Consider the following 27,422-nt stretch of genomic DNA (forward strand, 5'->3'; position numbering starts at 1 on the left):
AAACTATATCGATTCCCATTTATTGAGCACTTCTTAACACTTCTGAGCACAAAGAATTTTAATTTGATGAATTAAGGGAAAGAACCAAACATTTATTCTGACTGTCTTCTATGATTCATATTTCAGGGTAACCAAATAGTTTGTGACAGAGTTCTTTATAAGAAGGAGGCTGACTAATAAATGTAGAAGAATAGGAAGATTAGAAAATCACTATTCATGGACACACACAGACACATAAATATTATATATCTTTGCCAGGGACATGAATTCAAGCCTAGAAGGATAATGTCTAGCATATGTCTACTTGAGTAATTATGATTTTGGAGGTTAGAGGTTAGCCTCTGGCTATCATAAAAACTTTATTGGATTATTCTTCCCGTTCATAATTCTTGGCAAGGTCTTAGAAACAGGGAACCTCTTCCTTGGTCACATTGCAGAAATTAGTTCTTTTACTGAAATTTAGTCAAGAACATTTTGATTTTTTTATTAAAATAGATTTGGGACTACAAGTGATTTTTGTTATATGGCTGAATTGCATAGTGGATAAGTCTAAGCTTTTTTTTTTTCCCCATGCATGAGGGAAGCAGCCAAAACCCTTTCCCACACAGCCGATTAGGAATTTTATCATTCGGGATTGCAAATCTGTACTGCATTTTTACAAAAAAGAAATGAAATAGCAGTTGAATGTTATTTCCATATGCATAGAAAATAGATTGGGAGGAAACATCCTGACAATTAGTAGTAGTTGTTTTTGGATGTTTGAAATTGTGAGTGATTTTAGAAACAAACATAAAGCAGAAATGAGAAAGAAATAATGAATACACATCACTTTTATAATGAGAAAAAAGTAAAATAGAATTCTTTTGTACTGAATTTGTCAGCACACCAAGGCATGCACCTGCTTTCCAGATCCCAAGGTAGGCATTAACAGGTTTACAGAGACTCCCATTCACAGGCCAGAGTGCTAGTTTAATTATTTGTAATGACAATTGATACTGTCAGGTGGACAGAATAATCATCTTGCTAGTTAGTGCCTTGTTTCCTGTAGGCAAATCTGCATGGCAAATTCTAATTCTAGTCAGCAGGTTGCTTGGTGAGCAAGGAATGGGAACAGGAGAACTGAGTTGAACAAACTTAAGGGTAGGAGGGCCAAAATGTTATAGCTCCATACTCCCTCTCCATCGCAGGGATACTCTGCCACGTGGCCTGGGTATCTGTGACTGTCAGCATGCACCCCTAGGAATCACCATGCTGTGAGCATGCTGCCAGAATTTGCTTTTCTGAGCTCTCCTGACAAGTCCTTCATCCTTCTTCTATCAGGTTACAGTCAAACTTGACTGCATATTATCTGAGCTCTGACCCGTCATCTGATGACTTAAGAGCTTATCTCTTGGAGAGCAACTTTATTTTCCTATTTCCAAGCTCTTGGGGCACAACCAGCACATCCAGGTACCACTTGCCCTAGACATTGGGGATGCAGCAGTGAAGAGGATGTGAAGCAGGTTATTGCGTGAGTGCCAGCAAGATGGTAGTGCCACCCTGGGGGTGGAGTGAGGAGTGGGGGAGAATGAACCTGGCGGCAGAGTGAGGATGAAGAGGCATAGGGCAGGGGTGCATGGAGATGATACGTTCACTTTGAGGCATCACGAGTTTGTCAGACTTCTCAGTGCAGTTATCTGTCGAGCATTTGAATAGTCAAGCCTAAAGCTCAAGGACAGAGCAGGTCTGGAAAGAGAAAGAGTCAGCTTGGGACCCCATAACCAGCTATCTGTTTGACATTGCCACCTGGTGCTCACAGAACCTTCTAATTCGGTATATCCAGAAAAGAGTTAATCAACAAGCCTCTTCTACACCCCCCCCCAGGGGGGAAAGAAACCCAGCCTGCCTCACCTCTCATATCGCCTATCTTAGTGTTCTTGTACCCCAGTGTTCACATCGAACGCCTGGGTATTTTCCTTCACTCCTTCTTTTCCTTTACTACCACCTACCTCGGTTCACTCATCAGATTCTGTAGCTTCTGTCACCTACACGTACATTTTCCTGCAGCTTCACTGCCTCTGCTCCAATCCAATCTCCATCTTCTCCATGCCTAGGTCACCCTCCCAGTCCCATAACTGGCTTTCCGGCTTCCCGTCTTGGCCTCTCCAATCCATTTTCCACTGGGCAACCTGATAAATCTTTCTGAAAGGCAAATGTGATCATGTCCATATTCCCCAGTGTCCTCAGGCTAACAGTCTAGACTCCTTAGCTGTTAAAACAAAGACCCTTATGATCTGATCCCTGCTGTCAGCTGCAGCCTCTTGCCACCTCTCTTCTTTTGGAGCCCTCCAGCAGCCAAAGGAATGACTCCTGGAGTTGTCCATTTGCTAAAGACGCCTTGTGTCCCTTCTGTAGCAAGGAGAGTGACTCCTGCAGCCCACACTGGAAAGCACTGACTGCACAGCCATTCCTCGTGCCCTGTATGGTACAGCTTTTCATAAAATAATTGTTTTTACTTAACTTACAACTTCTCCATCACAACACTCGGTCTTAAGTATTTGAAGGTGCTAGACCAGGAGATAAGCCCAAATGACAGACACCATAGTGTTCTCAGAGTTGCTGCTCCCCTTCAGCTAAGGTCTGGTTACAGGGTTCTCTTGTGATGAGGTCCCCCGGAAAGCCCCTCGTGTCTTCACACCAATCCCCCACCTGGCAATTGACTGTACATGTGCGAGTCCTGGCACCAGCTGCAGGGTAGGCACAAGCTGCAGGTTCTACACTACAGCTGCCGAGGAGGTTGGGCATCTGCACTTGCCCTTCACCCTGGCGGGAGCACTTCCCCCCAAAATACACATGTTCAGCTCCCTCCCTCTATCTAGTCCCTAACTCAAAAGTCACCTTCTGGAAAAAATACACTGGCTGCCCCATCTACAATTTAGAGTTACCATTTGCCTTTCTTCTCTAGCCTTTTATATCCTTCCTTCTTTATTTTTTTTTCCTTCACACTTATTACTATCTAACAAAATATATATTTCGTATATTTTATTTGTTGTGTGTCTCCCCCACTAGAGTGTAAGTTTCATGAAGGCAGAGTTTTAACCACGGTGTCTCCAGCTCTAGAACAGAAACATCTGGGCAATAGCTGTCTTACATTAACATTTTCCATAACTGAGCGAAAATCCTTTTTTTTTTTTTTTTTTTTTTTTGAGACAGAGTCTCACTCTGTTGCCCCGGAGTGCAGTGGCGTCAGTCTAGCTCACAGCAACTTCAAACTCCTGGGCTCAAGCGATCCTCCTGCCTCAGCCTCCCAAGTAGCTGGGACTACAGGCATGTGCCACCATGCCTGACTAATTTTTTCTATATATATATTTTTAGTTGTCCAGATCATTTCTTTCTATTTTTTAGTAGAGACGGGGTCTCGCTTTTGCTCAGGCTGGTCTCGAACTCCTGACCTTGAGCGATCCACCCGCCTCGGCCTCCCAGAGTGCTAGGATTACAGGCGTGAACCACCGTGCCCAGCCCGAAAATGCTTTTTATGTGTTATCTACCAATGCACTTTACTTAATGAAAGCTCAGCTCTTTTAAAAAAAAAAAAAAAATGCTCTTCTTGCTTCCAAGATGATCTACTTGCCTTGCTTCTGCTTTTAAACTTGTTTCTGCAATGCTACATGCCTGGTCACATTTAGAAAAAAAAATATTTTCTGAAGTCTTTTGAATCCCTAAGTTTGTAAAGAGAACTCTTTGGCTCCAGGGCTGCTTCATCATGGGAGAGAAGACAAATTGTTTTATTATAATATTACAGAGCCTTGGCTGTATGTACAAGGAAGTGTGATTGGACCACAGCAAGACAGCCCAACCTTTGTTACTGTACACACACACAATGTGTATGTGTCTTACTCAGGGCCCACTGTCACTGTAGAATTCTTTTACAGTGATATCAGATCATTTCTGTGATATATTAGTTTAGGAGGGATTAAAAATTGAAGAGGAATAGATAGAGGTTTATAGCTGTTTGTAAGATAAACATGAGTGTTTTCTTAACAAACATTCAAATACTAAGCATGCATGCAACATAAATTTGGTTTGGGTAAACATTTTTCTCCTCAAACATAATTGAGTATGATTAGCTTTTTTCCAGAGAAGTCACAGGGAAGAGTTTGATTTATTTTTTTTCTCTGTTAAACTTAAAAAGTCGGGTTTCTTGAGTCTGGTGATTTAAACTTCAGATCTGTTGCATTCAATGGGAATTGTGGGAACCAGTTGCAGTGAGAAAATATGAATCAGAAAAAGATTTTATATTCAATTTGCCATTTTTGTAGACTTACTCTGTGTGCAAAAGCAAAACTACCATTATTCATCCATGCATGCAATCATTCTGTTGCTCTACTCTCCCTAAATAAATTCTTCTCAACCCTAATTTTAAGAACATTAGCAATAAATCCAAAAATCTTAAAGGCAAAGATCAATTGTTTTTATTACATACAAATTTAAAATTTTTACATGGCAAAAAATTTGCATAAACAAAGTCAATAAATTGCAAGCTGGGAAAAATAGCAATATATACGATGAACTGGAAAATGTGTGAAAAATAAGAAAATGATTCACAAAGGATGAAATCCAAACTTTAAAGTGATCTTTTATGTATATTAGGTAGATAGACACTAAAAAAAGATTATAATGTATAGTGTTTTAGTGGATGTGGAGAGACGGATGTTCCCATATACTGCTGGAAAGAACAAATTACTCATCCAATCTTTTAAGGGAGAAATTTGGCAACATGCGACTAAAGTCTCAAAGTGACCCATTTGACCTAGAAATAAATTGTAATGATATCGCCAGGTAGATTCCCAAAAATATATTTATAAGGATGTTCATCTGAGTATTGTATATAATTTAGAAAGTGCGAAGTCACTTAAATTCTGGTCAAATTCCTTGCTGTAATTGTATAAGGAATTATGTTGCTCTTCCAAACAAAGATGAAGAGCTATGTCTACTATAATGGAAATGTATTCAGAATGCTATAAAACAATGTATAAACCAATCTCCTTTTTCAGTATCTAAAGATAGATATATCGATATGTGTGTATAGGCTGGGCACAGTGGCTCACGCCTGTAATGCTAGCACTCTGGGAGGCCGAGGCGGGCGGATCATTTGAGCTCAGGAGTTGGAGACCAGCCTGAGCAAGAGCGAGACCCCGTCTCTACTAAAAATAGAAAGAAATTGGCCAAACGACTAAAAATATATAGAAAAAAATTAGCCAGGCATGGTGGCACATACCTGTAGTCCCAGCTACCTGGGAGGCTGAGGCAGAAGGATCGCTTGAGCCCAGGAGTTTAAGGTTGCTGTGAGCTGGGCTGATGCCACAGCACTCTAGCCCAGGCAACAGAGTGAGACTCTGTCTCAAAAACAAACAAACAAACAAACAAACAAACAAACAAAATATGTGTGTATAGGCATTTCAAAACTGGGGGATAACATTTACAAAACATTAGGAGTGATGGGATTACAGGTGATTTTCCTACTTATCTGTTTACCCTCATGTAATTTTTAATGTTTTATAATAAGAATGTTTTATTTTAAAGTTCAGAAAAAATATAGCTCTATTTTCATTTTGAAGGAAGTAAGTAAGTTTCAACAGCCTTCTTGCCTGCAGGAGAGACATTGGTTTTCCCATTCTTCTGCTGGTTCTATCTTATTCCTCTCTTTTCTTAACTGTTCTGTTTCTGCTCCCCTTAGTATGTACACTGTTTCTTAATTTTATTCTTATGCTAATTTTGGTTTCATTTTAATTCTGTATTTTCTCATGCAGAGATGGCTTAATTCTTGATCTCTCCCCGTGCTCACTGCAGCCATCCGAATCTAAGCTGTCAGTATTTCTTACTTGGAATCTAGGCAGTAACCTGGTGTCCCTAAGGAACTCCTCTAAGTGTCTTCCTGAAAACTAAATCTGACTCCCGTATTCCCTGCATTTCTGTTGGTTTTGCTAAGTCATAGGATTGTACGTGGACCCTTCATGTTGGCATGAAATGCCCTTCACAGTTGAGCTCCCCACTGTCTGTCATAGCCACGCGCAACATCTTCACACTCCTGGGATAAATGCTTCCCTGTGTGATCCTTGCCTTTGCACACTCTCCCCTCTTCCTGCGCTTCTCCCTCTTCTAACGACTGGTAACTCTTATTCATTCTCCAACAGCCAGTTCAAATATTATTTTCTCTGGGCAGAGTCATAGGGTCTTCTTTTAGGAGCATTCTTCATGTATTGTACTGAAATATTTCTGGGTCTGTACTGGCCTCCCCCAGCCTCTTGCCCCAACTAAAACAGGGAGTTACTTAAAGACCAGGGCTCCTTTCTAGCGATCCTATATCCTAGCTCACGCAAGACCCTCAAGTGTTCATTGCACATTTGCCAAATACATTTCCCACTATGACCTCTGCTTTTCACTGGAGTTGTATCATTGGATTATCTGAGCTTTCAAGACTGAACGAGAATTCTGATCCTTGTATGTTCCTTGTTCTTCCCTTCCTCAGGCTTCAGATGATGAGTCTTACATCAGTGATGTGAGTGATAATATATCTGAAGACAACACCAGTGTTGCGGACAATATTTCTCGGCAAAGTATGCATCATTTGAGCTTCCAGGTTGTTCTATCTACATGCCAAATTACAACACTGGTGACTTAATGAATGGGCATTTCCCTGTACACACACTAATTGTTCTTTTTGCAGTTGATTATTCAATGAATTTTAATTTTGTATAATCTGTTGAGGTAAATGGTTGAAAATTTTGTTAGGTAAATGGTTAAGTGAAAAAGTTTTATCTCTTGCTCAAACCAAAAGTTTAAATCCTTGTTAAACAGATTTAATTTTTTTAAATTTGACTTATCTTTTTTTGCATGATATTTGAGTATATTTAACACCTGTTTAAAAAAACTATACACTGGCTAGGCACAGTGGCCTGCACCTGTAATTCTAGCACTCTGGGAGGCCAAGGCAGGAGGATCACTTGAGCTCGGGAGTTGAAGACCAGCCTGAGCAAGAGCGAGACCCTGTCTCTACAAAAAATAAAAAAATTAGCCAGGCGTGGTGGTATGCGCCTGTAGTCCCAGCTACCCAAGAGGCTGGGCAGGAGGATCGCTTGAGCCCAGGAGTTTGAGGCTACAGTGAGCTATGATGACACCACTGCACTTTAGCCAGGGTGGCAAAGCAAGACTCCATCTCAAAAAAAAAAAAAAACGCTGTACACTGATGTTTTGTGTGTTTGTTAGTAACCTTGTTTGAAATAATTCCATTTACTCTTGAGAGAATATAATGAAGGCTCAGGAAATGTATCACAATCAGAATTATTTGAGTTATTTCCCTTCTTGATTTTATGAAATCAGAAAAGCATCTTTCCTTGTGATTCTCCCTCTTCCAGTCCTGAACGGGGAGCTTACAGGAGGGGCTTTCCGAAACGGACGTCGAACGTGTCTGCCAGCTCCTTGCCCTGACACCAGTAACATTAACCTGTGGAATATCTTGAGGAACAACATTGGGAAAGACCTATCCAAAGTCTCTATGCCAGTGGAGCTAAACGAGCCACTCAACACTCTGCAGCATCTCTGCGAGGAAATGGAATACAGTGAGCTTCTGGACAAGGCTTCGGAAACCGATGATCCATACGAGCGCATGGTAATAAAAGAGAAGCGCCCTTCGGGGATTTGCCAACCCTAGACCTGGGCTAAGCCAGAATTCATTTCCTTCTGGAAATGGTTTTTGCATAGCATTCTCACTGCATAGGTAAGCGAGGAATTGGTCTGTTTGCATAAATCAGGCAGGGCCCAAAAGTCCCAGACACCTTTACTGGAAGATACACATTTTGTGGTTATCCTTAGTCTAGAGTGTTTCTAAAGCTAGGATGTAAAGGCATCATGCTCCTTAGAGGTTTAATTCATGCCTTGCCCTGCTTTATCAGCTTTTCCTGAATGCCAAGATAGCCCATCTGTTCAGGAACTTAGGTCTGAGAAAGTCATTTCCTGTTTGTACTCTGCCCTTTACTCCATGTGACTGTGGAAACCTTGCCCTGTCCTCTGCAAAGCACCAGCAGCCACAACCCCCCTCCACATGATGCTAAGATTGTGCACGTGAAACCTAGAAACTGGGTTTCAGAACCTTTGAACTCTGTGATACCCAGGGATTTGGGTGGACATACAAATGAAGAACACTTGACCTCAGTGGCCTGCTGGTCCCCATGCAGGTAGTTTAACCTTGTTTTATCTGTTTTTTTCCATGTGTTGATGGCAATGCTGTGCAAATGGAAAATGCAAATGCCATCAAGTCAACACCCATCAATGTGGGGTGTATAAAATCTAGAGGAAAAAGGGACAAACAGACCAGGCAGTAGTGTCCCCTATATTATTTTCCTTTCTTCAATGTTTTAACAGGTTCTCGTTGCTGCATTTGCAGTTTCAGGATATTGCTCCACCTATTTCAGAGCAGGAAGTAAGCCATTCAACCCAGTGCTTGGGGAGACTTATGAATGCATTAGAGAAGACAAGGGATTCCGATTTTTCTCGGAACAGGTAAGTGCAACTGGACTCAGTGAGAGTTCTATATAGGTAGGAAAGCAGTTTGGTGATGAAAACAGACTTTTGATAACTGGGACGTGTTATGATACTAGTTCATGGAAAACTTACTTAGCTTATCGGTATCGTTGCACCCTCTAAATTGTGTAAGTTCTCTGTGTTTAAGCATGAAGTCTTGAAAGCTAAAGATATACTTACACATTTTAAGAGTAAGTCACTAATAAGAAATGGATGAATAGTAGTTTTTATTGGGGATGACCAATACATATTATAAAAATAATTACCATTTATGGAAGTTTTAACACTGATGTCATTGCCTTCTTTTTTGTTTAATTACCAGGTTAGCCATCATCCACCCATTTCTGCCTGTCACTGTGAATCAAAGAACTTTGTGTTTTGGCAAGGTTTGTATTTCAATTATAATTTAAAATCATATTTATGAGCCTATGGAAAAATGTCTGGCTTCCAAAGGTACATTGTACTCAGTTTAGATTTCTACCTTTGGAACTCAGAATGTTGGTAATTGGTACAGAGTTCGGTTTGAGAAATTACACTTCCTGGTTTAAATATGAAACTGTGCCATCTAGGAGATGAGATTGCTTATCTAGGAAGCAAAGCCTTATGGAATGGCAGAGCTCCCTGCTGACTGTGCCAGCGCGGAGCCGTCACCTTGTCTCATGGTGCCTCATTGTCTGCATCTGTGATGTGGAGGTTCCATCTGCTGCCTTCTTGCCTCTTGGGGGTGTGCAAAGACATTTTAATCTTGAAGGAAGGCTTTATGGCTCATCCTCTGTGGTCATAATCTATTTAGATGCATAAATGTTGTGGTAATTCCTGGTCTTTCATTCACTGGGACTCAGGGTTTGGATTGAAGTCTTCACTTATTAATGCCTACTGTTCAGTCAGAATGTTACAAGTTCGCCTAAAATAAGAAGTTTCAGAACCCCATTAGAAAGAAAAGAATATATATGTAAATTTGGTCATTAAGTGTAAATAGTTTGTGCATGTTTGGAAGGGTGCTTCATTGCTCACAGAATGACTTTTCTCATGAGCATTTCCTTAACCTGAAAACACACAAAATGGTAGAGTGCCGTGTCTGTACTTTATTGCAAAATAAGACAGTACATCATTTCTTAGTTATAACCAAGAGTCAGAAATTTTGTGGAGACAGCACTAAGCTCCCTTAGTTCATCAAAATGGGACCAGGTGGTTATTACAAATGCGCAGGTAAATCTGAGTTTCCACGAGTAAAACATAAAGCCATCATGTGAGATAAAGTGCTGGGCCCTGGGCTGTGTCTGAATAACTAGCGTAGGAACATGTTCATTAAGTTAATCCTACTTTTTCATAAATCTTAGGTATCTGTATTAAGAGGCTTTATTTTTTTTTTTTTTTTACTGTTTTCCCAAATCATATAACTCTTCCATACAGCTTGGAGGGGGGAATTTGTATGTAAATCAATGATATTGCCATACTGCAATTATTTTTACTATACACCTCATGATTTATATATATGTTAACTATTTTTAACATTTACTTAAAATTTATAACAACATTTATTGCCATTCAGACATTAAAGCACAGTAGAGTCTAGGTTTATATGTGTATGTGAATATACACACATTATTCCAGGTTTCTCCCAGTTTTGGTAGTTGAAAACTAATATGGAGTATGTATTCTAGAGAAACACAGATAGTACATTTTCTTGGTTCACAGTTAATATTTTCACCTTGGGCCATCTTCGGGCATCTGTCATGTTAAATCAACAATGTAGAATCAATTGTGATTACAAAAGCACTTTGCAAAATGTAATACAAAAGTTAGTTTTTACAGAACAGATGATTAGATTTGGAGTATATTTCTTGTCCTCTGCCTATGTCATTTAGATATCAGATGGAAAAACAAGTTCTGGGGAAAGTCAATGGAAATCCTGCCTGTGGGAACACTGAATGTCATGCTTCCAAAGTAAGTGGCTCTCTCCTCCCTTTTGGCCTCTTCTCTGCTTTTCTAAATCAGAAATAGCATTTTAAACTCTAAAAGTTGCCAAGAGTCCATTTCGCTATATGCCCAAAGCTTCTCTTACCTTCACCAAAATTTTGAGAACTCCCCCCACCCCCACCCCCCCAAAATGAGAATTTTAGCACGTGTCAAACTTTCCCGTTCATCTCTTCACGTCCTCCACTCGTCAGTCAATACCAGGTACCTACCATGTCCCCGTCACCATGCTGGTTTGCATTTTATATGAAAGTTCCCCTGTTTAATTGCTTTGCTATACAATTTATAATTTCACTTTTTGAGTTCATCTTAGATCTGGAGACTATTTTAAATTTCAAGTCATGTTATCAAAGAAGAGTGGTGGAATCCTTTTATAGTTGTGTTCTAGAGGATATGGCCTATAAATCTTTTAAAATTAATTGAAGTTTTCTTTGAGGCCAAGGGCTTGATTGTTTGTATTTCTTCGTTTTGTTGGTTTTTTGTTTTGTTTTTGTCCATTTGAGTAACAGAATTTGCTGGTGGACCAGATAAGCAGGAAGGTGGAGAGAGGGAAGTATTCTCAGGACTATAAAATAAACTTCGGTATTTGAAAATTCATGGGGAAGAGAGTTTTCCTAGATGTATAAGATGCCTACATCATACTGATTTATAAATTTTGTGGAAACTTGAAGCATTTTATTTTATTTTAAAATAACATTTTATTTGAAAATATATGTAATGTGCAAACTTAAATGGGATTTGAAGCTATGTCATTTCATTCCTTGGCAAGAATTCTGTAACCTTACTGCCCAAAATTTGCATTAGATTTGCGCCATCTTGGTTATGTTCCTCAGTCTCTTCCCAAAGAATTATTCACATCTTTGGTCTTAACCAAAGTATGAAACAGTGCCTCTCTCCACCTGGCTTCCTTCCATGCTGGCCCATTGCCTGCAGGGTAAATATAGACTCCTTGATATGTCACTGAAGGCTTTCCGGGCTCTGCCTCGTCACACCTTTCCAGCCTTGCCTCCGGCCACGCTCACTCACCTGGAGCACAACATTCACAGGCTCCAGATGCCTTGTGCTCTTCTGACCTGTGTGGCTTTATGGCTGCTTGTCCCTGGCTGGTAGTGCACTCCTACCCATCATCCAAGCTTAGATGGAACCCAACCTCCTCTACAACATCTTCTTTAACACTCAGCCCATGTTCCAGGCAGATCTAAGGACTCAGGACTCTTCCTTCTGTGTTCCCATGATGCTTTGTTCATTCATCTATTATAGCACTCATCATATTTTAAGTATTTATTTACATATCCATCTATCCCTACCATACTTTTGGCTCCAGAAGAGCAGGAAACAGGCCCTATTCAACTTTGTAGCTTTAGCACCTGGCCCATAAAAAGCACTTAAATGTTCCTTAAGTAAATTAATCATGTCATAAATATCTGTGGCCACATAGAGACTTTCAAGAAGAAAGGAGGGCTGGGCACAGTGACTCAAGCCTGTAATCCTAGCACTCTGGGAAGCTTAGGCGGGAGGATCACTTGAGCTCAGAAGTTCGAGACCAGCCTGAGCAAGAGCGATACCCTATCTCTACAAAAAACAGAAGAATTAGCCAGGCATGGTGGTACTTGCTTGTAGTCCCAGCCTGGAAGTTTGAGGTGGCAGTGAGCTATGGTGATGCCACTAAACTCTATCCAGGGCAACAGAGCAATGCTCTGTCTCAAAAAAAAAAAAAAAAAGAAAGGAGAGGAAAATGAGGGAAAAAGAAGCTTTGATCAAAGAATGTTCTTTTTAGTAGAAACACTCATATGTATTTGTAACCTTCACTATTCGTAATCAAAATTATATTCTTCACTAGGTACGGAGATTACTATGTGTGGAATAAAGTTACCACATGCATACACAACATCCTCAGTGGGAGAAGATGGATAGAGCATTATGGAGAAGTAACCATTAGAAATACCAGAAGCAGTGTTTGCATTTGCAAACTCACATTTGTCAAGGTAAATGATCATATAACAGTAAAGGAAAAATAATACAAAGTGCCTCCTAAAGAAGAAATAGAACAGTCACCTTAAACAGCAGCAAGTGAATCTGTCCTGTATTCATTGGTCCTTAAGACATTTTAGATAAGAAAGCAGAAGGAGCTGGTGGACTTTCTCAAGGCATGCAGGCTGCTAAAGATGTGGAGGTCAGAAAAGGCACCATCTCAAAACAGAAAAAAACAAATTTCTTTTCAAAGACTTTTTAAGTAGCCAGTCAGTAGTTCATTAAGTAAAATTCCAGAAAACACTTTTTGCCCAGGCTAAGTCTCCTGGTATATATTTCTCTTTCTATTTCTGCTTGATCACATGTTCAAGTGATCTTATTTTAGGGAACTAATTATACTGCAGTTGTCATTCTCTGAGGACATGTGATGAGAGCAGATATTTAGGTGATTCCTTCCAGTCACTGCAAACTCATCCAACCATGCTACTACTGTAGTCCAAGTAAGTTCAACAAAAAGCATTACCTTTGCTAACAAGAAAAGGTGTTTGGGATAGAAATGCCTACAGAACACCATTTTCCCTGTATGTCTCTGGCCTAAAGTGGAACATTCAGTATCACCCCATGTTTGCTTAGGTGTGCTACAGAATTCAACATGGCACAGAAACCCCATTCAGCCCCCGTGTCTTCTTGACCTGTGGCCCCATTCTAATATGGTAAACAGGTCACATATTGGAGTCTTAAAACTCTAATATTTTCTTAGATAAATCCTTTTAAGCCATATTGGAAGGTCATGTTCATTTCAATTAAATGTCTTTATTTTAGCTCAAGATGTTGCCCATTATTTTTTTCTTATAGACTGATGAGGTGGCTAGAGCCAAATAGCCAGGATCGCTGTGTGCTCTGGCTGGGTGATGACAGGAAATACGTGCATTTGGTTTTGTAGGTTATGAGAAACTTCAGTGCCTGCCTGCCCCTGATATTTGCAGAGTCTGTGTAATATTTAAAATATATAAATCAAGCCTACAAACTGTCAAATAAAATATGTTCTGTCCTTTCACCTTGACAAAAATACCTTTCATATCAAGACCTGCAAGTCCAGGCTGGATCTCTTAGAACTCCACGCTGGGAAGCTGGCAGTGCAGGAGAACCAGTCCTGGCCCACGGCCTTCCCTGCTTTCTTCCCACCTCTGGCTGTGTTCTGCACTGCAAGGGGTCTCGCACACATATACGTAGGCAATCCAGTTCACACATCCAGCTCTGTCCACACCCCACGAACAGCCACCCTTGGCTGCTCCTCAGACCTAAAGGTGCACACACTGGTGGCTGGTCTGCCTTTGGGTAGATAAATCAAAACCCTGTGCCAGCTGTGGAATAACTTTAGAGCCTTTTGGCCAGGGAATTCTAGGGTCCTGCCTACTTGGTCCCTTCTGATCTGGAAGGGGGGTCATGGAGTCCAGGTAGGCAAATTCCCATAAACTTCTCATCCTTTGGGAAGCAGCATAGCTGGTAGAGGGCCACCGCAGGGTTCTGGTGATAAAAATGTAGCCATTTACAAATACTGTGAAAATTATTTCACAAACTATTTCTGCAGCATTGCCAATTGAAATTCATTAAAATCCATTAGTAAGGGGAAAATCCAAGATGAGAGAATCTAAGGAAAAATTATTAACCTATAAATTAATATTAGGTTCTTAGGATAGAAACTGAGCCTTCTCTGTGTGATGCTACCGTGCTATAGCGTGGAGTAGAAATCATCCCTTTCTTAAAAGTTAAACTGACTGATACTTAGAAGGCCAACCTTCCATACAAAGCATTGTGAGATAGATGTATGGAAATGATTCAAATGAGGGACTTCACTGTTAAGAAAAATTTCTGTATGGAAATTACAGGGATTGATATTATTAAAGCAATCACCTGCCTTAATTGGGGTTTGGTTTTCCCAGGTGAATTATTGGAATTCTAACGTGAATGAAGTCCAGGGGGCTGTGATGGGGCAGGAGGGGAAGGTGGTGCACCGGCTGTTTGGGAAGTGGCACGAAGGGCTCTACTGCGGCGTGGCCCCCTCTGCAAAGTGCATCTGGAGACCAGGTGAGAATGGCTCAAGTGTCCTGAATCAGGAGGGCACCACGAGCAACAGAAGGAAAGGAAATGTCACGTCGTCCCATGCTGTTCACATTATGTTTTCTTTAATAGTGAGATTAAAGATGTAGATGCTTAAGGCAATTATAGTTACATTTATACTTAATGTATAAGTTATGTATGTCCCAACATTTGATATTTAGTAATAAGAAAATTTAGACCAAACCTCTGGTGGGTAGTCAGAGGTTGAGCCTCATTTTATCATGAGGACCCTGACATGGTCAGAGAGTCAAAAATCACTCTAAATGTAACACCAACATTTCAAAAGCTAGGTGTATTTATTAAGGAATTTAGATAATTGAAATACATAAACTTAAATCCTCTCTCATGTTATTTATTTTCTGTCTTAATAAAAACCAAGAAAGCCTGTAGACATCTATAATCTGCAAATTCAGTAACTCACCAGAATAAGTGATTTTTTTCATTGAGCAACAAAAAGCTGCAGTATGTTGTCATTTAATAAAAGACATGAAGAGAGTTCTGGTACTACATTAGCATGTAATTGAATATCAAGTATAAATGAAACAAGTCTCCACGTGACATTTATTTTCATTGAAATATTGTCAGTTAATCCCTAATTTTAAAATTAGTTGTTGATTTCCTAAGAGACATCAGTGAGTATTTAAATTTCCTGCTAGTAGAGTGGTTAGTTCATTCATTCAGCAGCTATTTATTGAATACTGACTGTGCACCAGGCTTTGTTCTAGAGGCTTGGAATACCTCTCTGAACAAGGCACACAAAGATCCTGCCTTCAAGTTTAATTAAAAAGGAACAATAAATGTTAATTTAGATCTGCATCTTTTTCTTTTCTACTAGGAAGTAAATAACGAGAGTTTCTGGTGAAACCTTAATGTTCATAGTTAATCACCCTGACATTTAATTACCCAATTGAATACTTGAGAGAAAAATTATGGATTCATTTAGCCAATAAAGACTACTGTTGTGTGCAAAGTTTTGTTTGAAAAACTGGATTTTATGAAGTATCTAAATCTATCAGTTCTGATCATCAACATAAAGTTTCCCACCTAGCAAAATATGGCCAATTTAATTCACTTGAAAAAATGTATAATCTAGTGTTTATGACTACAAATTTGGTATTAGTGCTGGTATGAATTAAGCATCAAGGTAAATCAGCTTCTTCCAGTTCTGTAAGCCTTTTTCCTCTCACAGTGGTCACTGGTCTCCTTCCAGGTTCCTTGCCAACTAACTACGAGCTCTACTATGGCTTCACGAGGTTTGCCATTGAGCTCAATGAATTAGATCCCGTACTAAAAGATCTCCTTCCACCAACAGATGCCCGGTTTCGGCCAGATCAAAGGTGAGGATGGCAGTGGTATTTAAGATGTAGACTAGCTCATGGCGTGGGGCTTTAGACATCATCAAGACTTATTTTCACCACCATCACTTATTCATTCAGTCATTTCTTCCATTCCCTTATTCACTCAACAACATTCACTCTATGTAAAGCAGAATTCATAGGATGACTGTAACAGAAGTTTATCTCAACACAAAGTTCCCCACAGAAGATAACACAGATTTTGTTTAACAGAAAGTTTCTAATCCTCCCCCAAAAAATTTACCAAAGTCTTCAAACTCGTAAATTCTTCAAACTCGTAAATTCTTCATTAAATTTAGGATCACTCATCACTCAGTGTTTTTGGCCTCTGTACTTCTACAACTGTAACATGGAGTATCTTTTAAACTGAAAAATAACAGGATAAGTTACAGGAGCACCCAGAAATGCTTTGAGTGAAAGTCTGTAGTTTTCCCAATATGCTTTTGACCCCACAGGATGTTAGATGTACTCAAAATACCATACCCTTAATACCTTCCGATTCTTATTTTTCTTATTATGTAGTTCTGAAGTCATGATGTGTATTCCTAGGAATTCATTTTACTTTTCCCAAAAGTTCTATATGCCATACAATACTAATTTTCTATTTTCCATGTATTTATGGCTTTATCTGTCTTCTGTCAAAATTTTCTCAGTATTGACTGTTCAATTTCCCCTCTCTCTCTAGAACATAACAGTCTCACTGTCTGACATGCAAATTTATCAATAAACTTCCTATACAATGTACGCCGTATCATATCCCTGTTTTTTGCTCTCGTTTTAAAATGTAAACATTTGTAAATCACCATTACGTCTGCATTTTCCTTCTCAATTCTATTTCAGAATTCCCTTTGTGAATTTGATTTCCTATTCATTTCCTATTCTGTGCCCTTTTGTAATTTTCCCACTTACCTTTTCTTTTTTCACCAGTTTTACTCTCTCCAATAAAACAGGAAAGCTCCATCCCTCTCAATCTGTTCTCAAAATAGATGGAGAACAGCCAGTTACCATCCTCCTTTCTATGGCCTTTAACAAGTGCTTTTTCATAATATGGAAAAGAAGCACAACTTGTGACTTCTTGTTGTTCTAACCCTGGGCACTGCAGTCATCCTGAAAATCTCAAGTTGTAGAACTCCAGACAGCACAGGAAGGTCTTCAAGGCCAAACCACTTACCTTTCACTCCTACTGTTGTATTATATTGCTGATTACAATAGTTCAGATCATGTAAAAGAAAGCATGTTGATTGATGGACAGAAAGAAGTAGTGTGGCCTGAGGCAGAGGTGAGGGGACATTGCCAGAGTGTTAACGTGCCATATGTTCTGTTCATAGCAACCAGAATGTAATTTTGTGCACAGGAGATTTTTTTTCTCAGAAAAGAGGGTAATAGATTAAAATACCAACTGCTTTCTGCTTAGATTTTTGGAAGAAGGAAATTTAGAAGCTGCTGCAGCAGAGAAGCAAAGAGTGGAGGAACTCCAGAGATCTCGAAGACGATACATGGAAGAAAACAATCTTGAACATATACCAAAATTTTTTAAGTAAGTCAGTTCCTTCTCATAACAAGTTCATGTTTTGCAAATGGTTGCCACGAACAATGAGAAACTCCAGGTAAATGAAAAGAAAATGGGAGATAGTTTGGAGTCCAAGGAACTTAAATGTAGAAAAACTAAACTGATTTTGGTAACTTTGCTTTTGGCAGTGAAAATATTGAAGCAGATTTTGCACTTGTGAAAAGTAACTATAAAAAGAAATTCTTCTCTACAGCTTGTCTTCTTGTGGGCAGGAAAAGAAAGTCTGGGTCTTGTCCAGAAGGCTTTTTGTCCTTCAGCTGCACCCTTTAGAATGGTGGGGACTGGTTTCCACTCCCTCAGCCACAGACTGAATGGGACCCCACTGCCCACAAGATTTATTAGGATTTAATTTTATTTCTATCACACAAAGCTTGCGTCTGTTCAGATTTGGTCTCTCTGTGGTATGATAGTAGGTGATTATTACAGGATTATTTGTGGGATTATATATACATCATGCAGATTAATCTGAGATTTCCAAATCCATCTGTTGCCCTCCAGAACCAGGACAGAAAAGCTTAGAGTAACCTCATATCCTTTAGACTTGCCATCCCATGACTGCCCTGGGGCAGAAATGAAGCCTTGCCCTTCAGATGTCTGAAGTGTGCTCTTTGGAAGGATCCTGCAGAGGCTCTCAGAGCCACTGATGCTGCGTGCTTGTAAGGACAAGGGAAGGAGAGATTATTCTCATGGGTCTGGAGTCGGAAGCTTTTAGTTACAGTGTTTGTGTACGCCTTGTTTGGGGCTCTTCACTTTCTACCCCTGCCTGGAAGTGATTTATTCCTGCCCTCAGTTCCTCTCTCCATGACCCTACCTACTTCCATTTCAAATATTTAAGAAGAAAAATGAATTCCTTTCTGGTTAAAAATAGTCAAGTCATCAATAGTTAGCAGGTAGGACACTAACTGGCTTACAAAGCAATGCTTATATATACATGTCTAATCTATAGGAGAGGGTCCAATTATCGGGTCACCTTGATGTGATTTGTGGCTAATGTTGATTTTCATTTTCACAGAAAAGTTATTGATGCCAATCAAAGAGAAGCCTGGGTTTCTAACGACACCTACTGGGAGCTTCGAAAGGACCCTGGGTTTAGCAAAGTAGACAGCCCTGTTCTTTGGTAAACTGGGAACATAGAGCTAGCCACATATCACACTCTGAATGAATAAATAACTATGCACAATTATGTTTCTTATAGCTACGCGTGGTTTCTGGGTCGACTGAAAACCTACCATTTGCTTTTCTATTCATCTTTATAACGGACTTTCAGAAGTGCATTAGCTAAGGTCCCTAACCACTTTTGGATCCTTTCTGTTTTGCTGCAACCATATTCCTTAAAAAAACATCCATACCCTCCTCAGAAAGCAGAATAAAAGGAGCATAATACAAAATCCAAAGTCTGAAGAGTTCGCAAAGAAAAACAAATAGTAACTGGTGCTTAAAGCTGATCGAGAGAGTTAAAAACAGCATATAAGCCTCGTGTTCAGTCCGTTGTCTGGAAGCACCATCCCTCACCGTAGGAGCTCCTGGGCCGCAGCAGTCAGTCAGCTCAGACTTCGAGTGTGTCTGCTCGATGTGCTGTGCTTGTGCTGGCCTTGTCAAAAAAGACGTGATGCTTCTCAGATCCTGTTCCATCTGTATGCCATCGTTCATGCCTTAAGAAATGCAAAGATGTACAATAAATCATTTTTTAAATGTGTGCTCATAGGTTTATGTGAAGAACAGATTTTCTGAATCATGGCATGATTCGCTTTCTCGGATAGAACAATGATGAGACTAACTTTAATGGATTTGGAATAATGAACAAGATGTGCTTTACTTTGATAGGTCAGTTACTCTATCATATGCCTGAAGCGCAAGAAGGAAAAGGTGTGCTAAGTAGACCTCTGTATTCACGTTGCTCTCTAAGTTCCTGTCCTGCGTCCAGATGATAAACCATCCCTCTTCCACCTAACCTCAGTGTGCCCTATTATTTGGCAAAATCTATATTTGATTTGGACAATTGTCATCAGTGTTAGAGCTTTAAAAGGAAATAACAAAAAGCATATGGAATTCCTCTGTGGGCTTAGCAGTACCGTAAATGTAAGTGTTTTGAGTGAAGCACAATGTAACCCACAATCTATCCCATGCCCACCCCACTGGCGCTAGTCGAATTCCACTGACAACAGAAGCAAGAATGCTAGTAGCTTATTTGCATTATTTAAATGAATTCTATGCAAAATCATATTTCAAATTTTCATGAAGTGATTCCATATGATACATGACTACATATTAAGCATTTACCTTGCTATTGGCAGAGATGTAAAACTTAAGCTAAGGAATTTATCCATCTTAAAGGGGGGGCCAAAAATGTGTTTCGCATACTTCAGGATTTATTTTCTTCCACTACTATACAGAGGCTTTTGTAGGAAACTTGCATCAGTATTCCTAAGTTTCTGCACGTAGATGACTATATAAATGCCTGTATGTTTTTTAAAAAATCTCTTTAGAGATTGTCCTAGAGAATTATAAAATTACATGTATTTTATTCTTAGATTTTTATTCTTAGCTTCTTACCATTGGAATTTAAATGTTGTTTTAAACTCTGAAAACAACGTTCCTGACATGTTACATTTTGTTATGAGGTGTTGATTTTAATGTTATTTCTCCTCGGCATTATTAGCATCCTAATAATGGCTGATACACCATCAAATAAAAAACTGCTGAGAGCATAAGGAAAAAAACTCTAAGTTTCCACTAGATGGAGCAATATTTTAGCGATCCTAAAACTCATCCCTCCTTTCATCCGAGTCATACACTATGTGTACAGTTTGCATTAGTTTAGAATGGAATTTCATTCTCAGGTAAATTCCCTAATCCATCTCCAGATAGAAGCATTCCTCTTAAGCGACACCCACCCTGTTCGTTTCATTCCCATTTGAAATCTATAGGTGGCTTGGCTTGTGGTAATAAAATCTTCCCCTTGATATTGATTCTTCTTTTGTTCATTCATCTTGACGTCCTTTTTATCGACATCCTGAGATACATGCCTTTAATTTTAATTAGAATTTAATTAGAATCGTATTGACTGCCTCAGAGAAGTCTGTTCTATGGTTGGTAAAGCTTTAAATACTATTTAACGTGGTTCTGGTCTGTACTTACTAGCACTTCCCTGAACATCCCAAAATAGCCTAAATATAAGAAAAGAATCGTGCCAAGTAAAGGTACTACAAGTGGAGAAGTAGGAAGGTGAGGCATCAGGTGACCAACGGAGATGATATCAGGCAGCAAAAGAGGACCCAAGACCTATTATGGAAGCAAACACTATACCTAGCATTTGGTTATAATTCAGAAAAAGAAAAAATAGTAGAGAGGATTTTTACCAGATGTTAAGTTCATGCTGCATATCCAGTGGGTGAATGTTGGTCAGACATAACCTGAAACTGATTAGGCTTTCAAGATAAGAATGAGAAAAATGTCACATTAATTAAAGTCAACACATTTTAAAATATCCCAGATTTAGAATCTCTTTTGGAATTCAGATATCCTGATTATTCCAATAATATTTCAAGTGATCAGTTCAGTTTTAGATACCACTCCTATAATATCCAATTCACTAATGTCCCCTGTCAAATATTCATATCGGTGTGATGGCCTCATCCCCCTTTTTTAAAACTTTTTATTGACATGGCGATTATAAAATTATGAGACTTAACTCTGTTAGAATATTTATCTGTGTAGTATTTGGGCTTTCAAGACAAAACAGCAAGAGGGTAGAATTATTAGATCATTCTCATGATAAGACCTGATTTATTCCTTAGGATTTTATATCCACCTTTTTATTTGGAGCATTTTTTTTTTTTTTTGAGACAGAGTCTCACTCTCTTGGGAGTGGGCTAGAGTGGGTGCTGTGGCGTCAGCCTAGCTCACAGCAACCTCAAACTCCTGGGCTCAAGCGATCCTCCTGCCTCAGCCTCCCAAGTAGCTGGGACTACAGGCATGCGCCAACCATGCCCGGCTAATTTTTTCTATTTTTAGTTGTTTGGCTAATTTCTTTCTATTTTTAGTAGAGACAGGGTCTCACTCTTGCGCAGGCTGGTCTGGAACTCCTGAGCTCAAGCAATCCTCCCGCCTCAGCCTCCCAGAGTGCTAGGATTACAGGCGTGAGCCACCGCGCCCGGCCTGGAGCACTTTTTTTTTTTAGTGTATTTCAATGGATGCAAAAGGGGCGCTTTCCAAATTGTTTTCCTAAAATGATCTAGGGTAGAGAAGGACTGAATATGTCTATATACTTCTTACTTAGTTTATTCATAAACTCTTTCATCTCATTTGAGGTGGCCATTAAGGACAGCAGTAATAAGTGCCCATGATTCTGTGTTCTGGGCTAGACCGACCACATCAATGGCACACACACCAGCACTTGTAGATGCCGACAGAAACTAATTGATTCCGTCTGCTGCCACTCAGGGTGCAAATGTACTCTCCGATTTTGCTGTTATTTTATTGGTTCTTTTTTAATTCAGTCATTTTTTTATGGATTATTTTTAAAATACCCCCTAATTTCCAGGCAATTGTAAAAATAAACCTCATTTAAGCTAACTTTTAATGGTACATATCAATTATACGTGGAAAAAAAGCAGTGTAATTTTCTAGGTAAGAGAAACCAAGGGATTTTCAATACAGAGATGCTAATTGGTCAACTTTCTATACCTTTTGCTTCTCTTGATTGATTATTCTGTCTCCATGCCTTTCAGCGATTCCACTAATCAATTATTATAGATCCTGCCCCAAGGAGCAGTGGGTTAGGGTTGAATTTAGGGAGGAAAACCTGATTAACTGTTTTTGCTTAGTACTGGTTACAGCTGTGGCTGGAGAAGAGTTTATAATCATAATCTAAAATACATTTTCATTGTTACATTGTGGATTTTAATTATCCATCTTGTCTCATCTTGTTCTCTGTCATCGTAAATAATGAAGTGTTTGTGGGAGCAGAGCTCCTCACACACCAGGGGTGTAATACATGTTTGCACTTGGCCCAGTATATTATGAATGTGGCACAGTAAATAAAGTTTGTGTACAAAATATTAGTTTATTTCTATGGGAGCCGTTATGTTCAGGATATATAAAATGTATCTAATTAAACCATTATGAAGCTATTTTGTGCTCTAGGAATGTTCTTTTGGGGAAAGATGGAAAAAAATGTATACATGGAACAAAGTTTAAAGTGTTTTTTTTTTTTCAAAAAGCTTCCCAGTCATTTAGAAATACTGTTTATCAAACCAGGATTAGACCCTCCAAATCTTAACTGAATTTCTTTTGTAAAATTGATACATTTAAACTCTACATTACATGAATCGTTTTGTTAAACTCAACCTGACTTTGTTCAACTTTAATACATAATTGTAAGGGTGCACATTTGTTACTGAATTGTAACACCTTTTTTGCGGCCTTTGCTTGTAGAGAAAATGGCAAATTGTTAATGAAAGATATAGCTTTATTTCTTCCAAAATGAGATCTACAGAAGAACTGAATTCTTTAATAATGCTGTGATGAACCAAGCATGTCCTACATCTTAAGCAAATGAGGCTTCATGATTAAGGCAGCTTACAGGTGACTCAGATGGAAAAACGCTTACCTGTTATATGCATCCTTTTGTTTTCTAAAACAGTATCTGACTTGATTCATGTGCCCCAACCTTCTGGTTCCCTGACATGGTGAAGGACATGGATACACATGTATGTTTTTTTGCGCTGTCATTAAGTGTTTGTAAAATATACAGTATTTATGCACAGAGTCATTCAATATTGGAAACCACTTCATTTAGCCTCCTGTTGAACACTATTAATTTTTCATGGATTAAAAATTACCCCATAGGCCGGGTGCAGTGGCTCACGCCTGTAATCCTAACACTCTGGGAGGCCGAGGCGGGAGGATTGCTTGAGCTCAGGAGTTCAAGACCAGCCTGAGCAAGAGCGAGACCCCGTCTCTACTATAAAATAGAAAGAAATTAGCTGGACAACTAAAAACAGAAAAAAAAATTAGCCAGGCATGGTGGCACATGCCTATAGTCCCAGCTACTTGGGAGGCTGAGGCAGGAGGATTGCTTGAGCCCAGGAGTTTGAGGTTGATGTGAGCTAGGCTGACGCCACGGCACTCTAGCCCAGGCAAGAGAGTGAGACTCTGTCTCAAAGAAAAAAAAAAAAAATTACCCCATAAATACATATTATTAGTTACTTCGGTATTTCCAGATTGGTAGGAAAAAACATAAAACAAAAATATACTTATTTTCTGAAAAATTTTTTTGCTAGCCATGCCTTCCTTCTAAATATAAGTTAGGGTATTTGTAGAGAGAGGAATATTAAGTTTTCATAAAACAAGGTATAATCTTATTTGGGTTCCACCCATTTCTTCTAACATTTTTAATTAATAAGGTAAGTAACTGAATGTCTTAATTCTTTTAGAGAAAATAATGTTAAAACTATTATCTTGGGCACCCATTTCCCCTTAATTATTCTAATCCAGTTCTTTAGTAATTAAAGTGATTGCTAGAATTCTTTTTGTCATTTCAAGTTATTTTTAAGCTTAAGGTATAACTGACATAATAAACTTCACATATTTGAACTGTACAACTTGATACATTTTGACATACACACACACACACACACACACACACACACACACACACACCCTTGACACCACCACAATCAATAGTGAACATATCTGCCACCCCCAATTTTCCCCTGCCCCTTTGTAATCAATTCTTACCCATTCTCCACCCTGAGGCAATCATTGATCTGCTTTTGTTACTTTTAAGCATCTGCATATTCTATTTATTGCATATAGGATTTTTCTAGAAGGCTGTGTGCATATGGGTAGGCTTATGCCTACAAACACCTCCCATCCCATTCCCCCTGTATCCACCATCGAATAGTAACATGTTCCAAGAGAAAGAGGATCTCATTAAGACCTAGCTGGTAGCCCCGTAAAAATTTTAGATTTGAAATGCTTAGAAAACAAATTATTTTTCATATCGAATTGTCCATCTAAATCGTTGGATTAATTTCCATGCTTTGAGCGTCCAAAATAATGCTAACACTGAACTTGCTGTTGGCACTGAGGAAACCCTGGGGAGTGTCTTTCTCTGGTGTGTAATGAAAAACTCACCGACAAAGCCGTGGGAATCCAGAATGACTGCCCTTAGAATGATGTTTTGATGATGATGGCGGAAGTAGCCTATGCTGAGTTATGTTTTATTTTCCTACCCGCACCCCCAACTTTTGTGTCACAAACATTTGAAACTTCCAGTGCTCAAGAAGGCTGCTTTTCCATTTCTTCTAATACTCTCACTCCCCATCTGGAAACAAAGTTACTAAACCTAGTTTTGAAAAAGCAATGGAAATGACGTGTTCAGTGAACTTACTGGCAGCAGTGCAAGTTGAAAGCTCATTCCTTATATCCTGAGCCCAAAAGCCTGTTACTCAAAAGTAGAAAACATTCCAGAGATGATCAAATGCAGAATGATTAACATGAGATGCTAATGAAGAGAAAAGGTAAGAATGAATAAAGGAGAAATGGAATCTGGGAAAGAAAAGTAGATTCTCTAGGTAAGCCAGGGGTCCTGCTTCTTGGGGGTGTATGGATGGATCCCAGGTGAGCCACAAAATTACCTTGGATGTTTGTTTACAGGCAGATTCTGAGATTCCTGAATTTCCCTCCAAAGACTCTGAGTCCATAGATCTAGGGTGTGGACCAAGAATCCGCATTGTAGCAAGGACCCTCTGCCCCCTGGGAATTTTGAGGTAGGTGGGGAACTGAGATGAGTGTGTTCAAGTAACCACCTATTTCCTTGTTCCTGCAACCTCAGCCTTTTTAGTTGTTTTTGTTTGTGTGTTTGTTTGTTTTTCATAAGGCACTCAGTAGTCAGTAAGAAAATATAGTTGAAGACCCAGAAACTAATTAGAGCTCAGTGACCTGTGACTCACTTTGTCACTTTCTTGACTTCTGTCCCAATGCCAGTGCTGTAATATGGAGATAAAGACTGGGGAGGACAGAACTCTGAAACCTAAAAGGCAAGATTTATGTTAAGCCAGAGAACACGGAACTAGGTTCCTGGAGGCATGGATCACTTGCCCCTCCATCCCCTCTTAGGCTGTCTGTGTTTCTTAGGGGAGTTTCTCCACTGACTGATGGAGTTCCTGGCTGGCAGGGAAGCTCACAGGGAAATCCTGTGACAAAGCACATTCTTGATCACCTGATTGATAACTTCTTAATGAGGTCTAGCAGCACATTCTTTATCCAGGTCAGCTTCTTCCTGAAAATAATATATTTTTTTAATTTCTGTTTGAAAGAACTCCACTGTGAAATTCTTCTGCTTATAATAGAAGGTGTAAGACAGTAGTCATGTACTATTTGCATATGGTCATTTTGAGACAGAAAAATTGAATTTTATCTTAGGAATAGAATTTCAAGCAGCTTTCTACAGAAATACAGCTTGTAGTTAAATTTCCTAATGAAAGAATATTCACTGAAAAAATTGTCTAATCTGTGCCACCTCAAAATAAGAATTGTGCCTCTTCAATGAATGTTGTATACGAGAATGTTACATTTGTAAGAGTGCAGGAAATTCAATAAATTTTAAATAAATTATGTAAAAGAGATTTGGGTTTTTGTGTATAGTGTGTCTGATCACTTTTCCACACAAATAGTAATTTTACTAAAATTACTAAATTTAGTAAATATTTTTATCTTGCTGATTTGCTTGAGTTCTTTATAGATTATAGTTATCAGCCCTTTATCAGATGTATAGCATGCAAATATTTTCTCCCATTCTGTAGGTTGTATATTCTCTCTAATGATTGTTTCCTTGGCTGTGCAGAAGCTTTTTAATTTGATGAGGTCCCATTTATTTATTTTTGTTGTTGCTGTGATTGCTTTTGGGGTCTTCTTCATAAATTCTTTGCCTAGGCTGATGTCAATAAGAGTTTTTCCAACATTTTCTTCTAGGATTCTTATGGTTCCATGCCTTAGGTTTAAGTCTGTTATCCATTGTGAGTTGATTTTTGTGAGAAGTGAAAGGTGTGGATCCTGTTTCAGTCTTCTGCACGTGGCTTTCGAATTTTCCCAGCACCATTTATTGAATAGGAATTCTTTTCTCCAGTGTATGTTTTTGTCTGCTTTGTCAAACAATGCGGTATCACTTAACTCCAGTGAGAATGGCTTTTATCAAAAAGTCCCAAAACAACAAATGTTGGCATGGATACAGAGAGATAGGAACACTCATAAACTGCTGGTGGGACTGCAAACTAGTACAACCTCTATAGAAAGTAGTATGGAGATGCCACAAAGAACTAAAAGTAGAACTACCATTTGATCCAGTAATCCCACTACTGGGTATTTACCCAAAGGAAAAAAAAGACATTCTATAAAGAAGACACCTGCACGCAAATGTTTATAGCAGCACAATTCACAATTGCAAAGATGTGGAAACAACCCAAGTGCCCATCAGTACATGAGTGGATTAATAAAATGTGATCTATGTATACTATGGAGTATACTCAGCCATAAAAAATGGTGAACTAGACCTCTTGTATTATCCTGGATGGAGCTGGAGCCCATTCTTCTAAGTGAAGTATCACAAGAATGGAAAAACAAACACCACATGTATTCACCATTAAATTGGTACTAATCGATCAACACTTATGTGCATATATGGAATTAACATTTACTGGGGATTAAGCAGGTGGAAGGGGAGGAGGGGATGGGTAAATTCACACCTAGTGGGCGCGGTGTGCACTGTCTGGGGGATGGGCACACTTATAGCTTTAACTTGGGAGGTGTAAAGGCAATTTATGTGACCAAAGCATTTGTACCCCTGTAATATTCTGAAATTATAT

The 27,422-nt window shown here is 39.1% G+C and overlaps 1 protein-coding gene across 6 annotated transcripts in view; it reads left to right on the forward strand.

Annotated features, from left to right (window-relative positions):
* Nucleotides 1–18,893, forward strand: part of OSBPL6 (oxysterol binding protein-like 6) — a 115,769-nt gene extending 96,876 nt beyond the window's left edge. For 2 of the 6 annotated variants that reach the window (XM_012650700.1, XM_012650701.1), the window contains 10 exons: nt 6,509–6,596; nt 7,395–7,648; nt 8,401–8,538; nt 8,882–8,945; nt 10,428–10,506; nt 12,377–12,521; nt 14,451–14,595; nt 15,839–15,965; nt 17,398–17,520; nt 18,566–18,886. In XM_012650700.1, the coding sequence (XP_012506154.1) occupies nt 6,509–6,596; nt 7,395–7,648; nt 8,401–8,538; nt 8,882–8,945; nt 10,428–10,506; nt 12,377–12,521; nt 14,451–14,595; nt 15,839–15,965; nt 17,398–17,520; nt 18,566–18,674 (1,272 nt within the window). In that variant the 3' untranslated portion in view covers nt 18,675–18,886. Of the gene's footprint in view, nt 1–6,508; nt 6,597–7,394; nt 7,649–8,400; nt 8,539–8,881; nt 8,946–10,427; nt 10,507–12,376; nt 12,522–14,450; nt 14,596–15,838; nt 15,966–17,397; nt 17,521–18,565 lie in introns of all 6 variants that reach the window. The other 4 variants (XM_012650704.1, XM_012650703.1, XM_012650702.1 and 1 more) reach the window with 3 other exon arrangements.
* Nucleotides 18,894–27,422: the final 8,529 nt, after the last annotated feature.

This window comes from Propithecus coquereli, unplaced genomic scaffold, assembly GCF_000956105.1.
Source record: "Propithecus coquereli isolate 6110/MARCELLA unplaced genomic scaffold, Pcoq_1.0 Scaffold34, whole genome shotgun sequence".
NCBI classification, from domain to species: domain Eukaryota; kingdom Metazoa; phylum Chordata; class Mammalia; order Primates; family Indriidae; genus Propithecus; species Propithecus coquereli.